The 4512-nt window shown below is 37.2% G+C and overlaps 1 protein-coding gene across 4 annotated transcripts in view; it reads left to right on the top strand.

The window, feature by feature from the left end:
- The window catches only part of Cobll1 (cordon-bleu WH2 repeat protein like 1), a 142192-nt gene that overhangs the window by 95718 nt on the left and 41962 nt on the right, over positions 1-4512 (top strand). For 2 of the 4 annotated variants that reach the window (XM_026778675.1, XM_026778674.1), the window contains 2 exons: positions 2399-2627; positions 3579-3617. In XM_026778675.1, coding sequence (XP_026634476.1) covers positions 2399-2627; positions 3579-3617 — 268 coding nt within the window. The remainder of the gene's footprint in view (positions 1-2398; positions 2628-3578; positions 3618-4512) is intronic. The other 2 variants (XM_026778673.1, XM_026778676.1) reach the window with 1 other exon arrangement.

Below are 4512 nucleotides of genomic sequence, written 5' to 3'. Positions count from 1 at the left end.
TGTGTGTGTGTGTGTGTGTGTGTGTGTGTGTGTGTGTGTTTATGTGGACATACAGAGGCCAGGAAAAGAGAATGAGTATCCTAACCTTATCACTTTCTGCTTTGTTCCTTTGAGGCAGGGTCTTTCCCTGAACCTGGACCCATTGTTTTCTAGCTACTCTGGCAGCAAGTGCCAGTGGTTCTCCTGTCTCTGACCCCACAATACTGGGGCTGTAGGCGTGTGTGAAACCATGCCCGGCTTGTTCCATGGATCACAATTGTACAGTACACACTATTAACCACTGAGCCATCTATTCAGATCCTGAGTTGTTTTTAACATGTGAATTTTATCCAGAAAGTTTGAACCACGATAATGCTAATTTATTCTGTTGATATTCTTACCATTATTTATTTGTGTATTTGACCAATACCAAACCCAGGACTTCATATTGGCTAGACAAACATTCCACCAGTGATCTCATGTTTATAGTGCTTACTTTACTTTTCTTTTAAAATTATTCTTAAAAAGTTACTGTTATAAACAGAGGTGTATACAGTTATGACTTTGAAAAATACTTCTGAGTTGTGAACATCAACATTTTTTACTGCATAAAATATATAGAATTTTGCGTACTGACTTGAATACATACATTCTTATAATGTCTTCATGCTTATAAGCATTTACTAAAAACATTGACAAAGATTTCATTATAAAACTTTGGCTTTAATATTTGATTGAACGTTAAATATTAATAAGTCTGTCTTCTGTCTAGGTCTAAATGTCCCTGCTGTATTGAATGCTATTGATCCATGTTGAAACAATTTTATTTATGTAGCAAATAGATTATCAGTCTCAGGGGGCCCTCAGTTACATACAGGATTTTAGTTTTATGAATGAACATCATTGATGATCTGAAAACTGGATTTTGTTTAGTGTAGCTACTTTTGACAGAGTTCCATATTTAATGGGTTTAATCCAGTTACATCAGAATAGGGAGACACTTGAATGAGTGCTAATAACTTTGGAATTGGTAGTATATCTAAGGATGATTTTGATATTCTTTACTGTTATGTTAGAGCTAATTGGGGCAATAGTAATATAAACAAGAAACGTCAATGACAATCTGTAGTATTCTCTTACTTACAACTGACCGTGTGTCTGGAATGATGCTAGGCTTTTAGTGTGGTTGATCTGATTGGTTCTATTAGAAGAATAGTATGTCTTTAAATACTGTTTCTTTTCATGAGCTATTGACACCCTATTACAAGGCAAACATTCTTTAAATGCAAAACAACATAAACATAGATATTGTTATTGTGCACATTTGATAATGTGAAAATAAATACTTTAAAACACAATGTAAAATATTAGTAACATCACATATGAGCCTTTGTCCTTGTTGGATATAAATGTGCTTAATATTTTACTATCAAGTAATTTAGCTTGGTGGTGATGATGCATGCCTTTAATTCCAACACATGGGAGGCAGAGGCAGGCAGATCTCTGTGAGTTCGAGGCCAGCTTGGGTGTATAGAGTGAGTTCTGGGATAGCTAGGGCTGCACAAAGAAATCCTATCTCAGAAAACTAATAAAAATAAAAATAAAACAGTTAAATAGAAACAAACTTAAAAGAATTTTGAATTTGCTGGGTGGTGGGGGTGCATGCCTTTAATCCCAGCACTCAGGAGGCAGAGGCAGGCAGATCTCTGTAAATTCAAGGCCAGCCTGGTCTACAAGGGCTAGTTCCAGGATAGACTTCAAAGCAACACAGAGAAACCTTGTCTCATAAAAAACCAAATAAAATAAAAAATAATTTTGAATTTAATTTAACTATTAAAGAAACAAATTGAGCTAGGCCTGGTGCATGGCTGTAATTCCAGATACTTAGGCTGCGTCAGCAGGATCACAAGTTCAGGACATACCTTGGTTATCGATTGATAGTTCAAGTCCAGCCAGGATGACTTAGTGACACTCTGTATTAATATGAAAATTGGAAAGAGGGCCAGGTACATAGCATAGTAGTTGAACACCTGTCTAGCATGAAATTAATGAAAACCTTAAATTCAATCCCCTGGTTCATTAAAAAATTAAAACAAAAAACTGAAATTTTTCTTTTCTTAGAATTTGTTTTAAAGTTAGGACATAGCATTAATGAGAAGGAAAATTTCCCACTAGGAGAAGAAAAGGACAGAAAGAACCTGTTTGCTGAAGAAATGGAAGCCTTGAGTAATGCATCACTCTGGGTAGCGCTGCAGAGAGTTTGTTGCAGAAAATGACCCACAGTATTGCTATTTAATCCCCATGTTCTAGAACCAAGAGTTGTGGTCAACTATTCTAGATAGCGCTCTAGATGTGTTTGTGGAAGTGTTGTTTTAGTAAATAAATCGTGTTGTAACTGTGACTTTAATTTGCCTTTCAGAAAACTGTCCGAGTAGTGATCAACTTTAAGAAAACCCAGAAGACCATAGTGAGAGTTAGTCCCCATGCACCGCTGCAAGATCTTGCTCCCATTATATGCAGTAAATGTGAGTTTGATCCCTTGCATACAGTGTTGCTGAAGGACTACCAGGCTCAGGAGCCCCTGGACTTGACGAAGTCTCTTAATGACTTGGGACTAAGAGAGTTATATGCCATGGATATCAGCAGAGGTAAGCAGACTTTTCCCCTTTCCCCACTTAAGCGATTTGTATGTGTTTGTGTGTTGTGTGCTTTGTGTAGTGTGTATAGATAGGTGCTCCCAGCTTCATAATGCCAGTGATTTAATGGATCAGTCTTATGGAATGAAAGAGGATAAGAAGAAAAGAAGTTGAATAGAAATATAGAAATAAGTAAATCAAACCAACTGTGCAATTTAACTTCATAGCAGTTACTAAAATGGGAAGAAAAACTGACCCTCTTGGCTACCATCACATTTTATATTTTGGTAGCTTTTTTTTTTTCTGGTGGTCAGGTTTCACCAGGATGCTTAGCTTGGGCTTAATCTTCTGAGCTCAAGAAATTCTCCTATTCCAACTCATTCAGTAGTTTAGGATGACAGTCTCGTGCCACCATGTCCTGCCTTGGGTGGGGTTTAACTTACTTTCTTGTGCCTTTGGGATTTAAATAAAGTAGATACTCCTGTGCCAGCCCATGGCTGTTCTAATGAAGGGGTAGTTTGTTTATGAAGACTGAATACAGTTTTGTATGAGACGTTTATTGAATTCTTTTCTTAGGTCAGCACCCAGAGTAAACTTGAATAGAAATTGAATCATAAATACTTCCCCAAATTGTCTAGATAGCAGAGTTTTCGTTCGTACAAAGAGGGGGGGGGGAATGCATCCACATGTGGAGATCTCAAATGAGGTTGATATCCACCCCCTGCCCCCCATGCCTGGTAGACCAAAGCAGCTTTAGCTAGTCAGTGTGAATCTCTTTCATTCGGGGAAATGAGGGTGTAGTGGAGGACACAGTTACTGCACGCTGCACAGAGAATTTCAGGCATTCCTCTGAGGGTGTGGTACAGTGGAATCCTCAGGCTGCTGTTCTGAGTCAGTGACGTTTAATAGTAAACGGACATTATCATCACAGTCCTTTCCCTCTTTTACTCCCTCTTGCTGTAGCCCCCTCTGTCACTGCCTTCCGTAAGTCATCTCTCCAAGGTAAGATACATGAATCAGTAGAAGTTGTAAATTATAACACAGAATTGGACCGATTAAAACTGGGATTCTAATCTTATTTCCTTAACATTACTAACACGTATATCCCGTAAGAGATTTTAACTGAGAAAATCTTGGGGGTTTGATTTCCTCAAAAAAGAACTTACAGGTTCCCTCTTTTGGTTTCCGGTTCTAATTATAAGAATTTCAATCAACAGAGTGCTGATCAATGATGTCATTCTAGAACTGGCTGTAATAGTATATAGATCTGTAATTTATTGCTTAGGGGGTGTTCAAGGGTTCCAAGTTCGAGGCCAGCCTTAGCTACATACATTTTTTTAAAAATCCCATACACTAAAAATAATATGGGAAATGTGCTAAAAGGGTGGGAAACTGAATTTGTTCCTCTCACGTGGGGGAAAATGGTTTGGGTAGGAGCCTGCTTGGACACGAGCATGGACAAATGCTCGGGTGGTTCCGTGGAAGGGTCTGAGCCGCTTCTCACAGAGTGCTGCTGTTGGGAGAGGTGGGCATTGCTCTTGAATCACAGCATTTTTTTCCTTTTGCCACCATGTAATTTTTTTGTAAGGATTTTATAATAGCATGAAAATTTTATGTTAAAATTAGCTTTAAAGGCTTATAAAGGCATTTAATACTGTAGTGTAAAATGTGTTTTATGTTAAACTTCCGAAAGGAAATACATAAAAAGTTTAATAGTGATTTGCTTTGAGAGGTAGGTCTGTGAGCAAGTTTTTTTTTTATTTATTTATGTTATAGGATTTATAATAAATATATATTACTTTCATAGGAACAATTTGATTAAAATTATTTAATAATAGAATTCAGGAATCTTTTTTTTAATTTATTTATTAAAGATTTCTGTCTCTTCCCCGCCACC

The sequence above is a fragment of the Microtus ochrogaster genome, chromosome 4 (assembly GCF_000317375.1).
Source record: "Microtus ochrogaster isolate Prairie Vole_2 chromosome 4, MicOch1.0, whole genome shotgun sequence".
Lineage (NCBI taxonomy): Eukaryota > Metazoa > Chordata > Mammalia > Rodentia > Cricetidae > Microtus > Microtus ochrogaster.
This window is presented reverse-complemented; position numbering and strand designations above follow the sequence as displayed.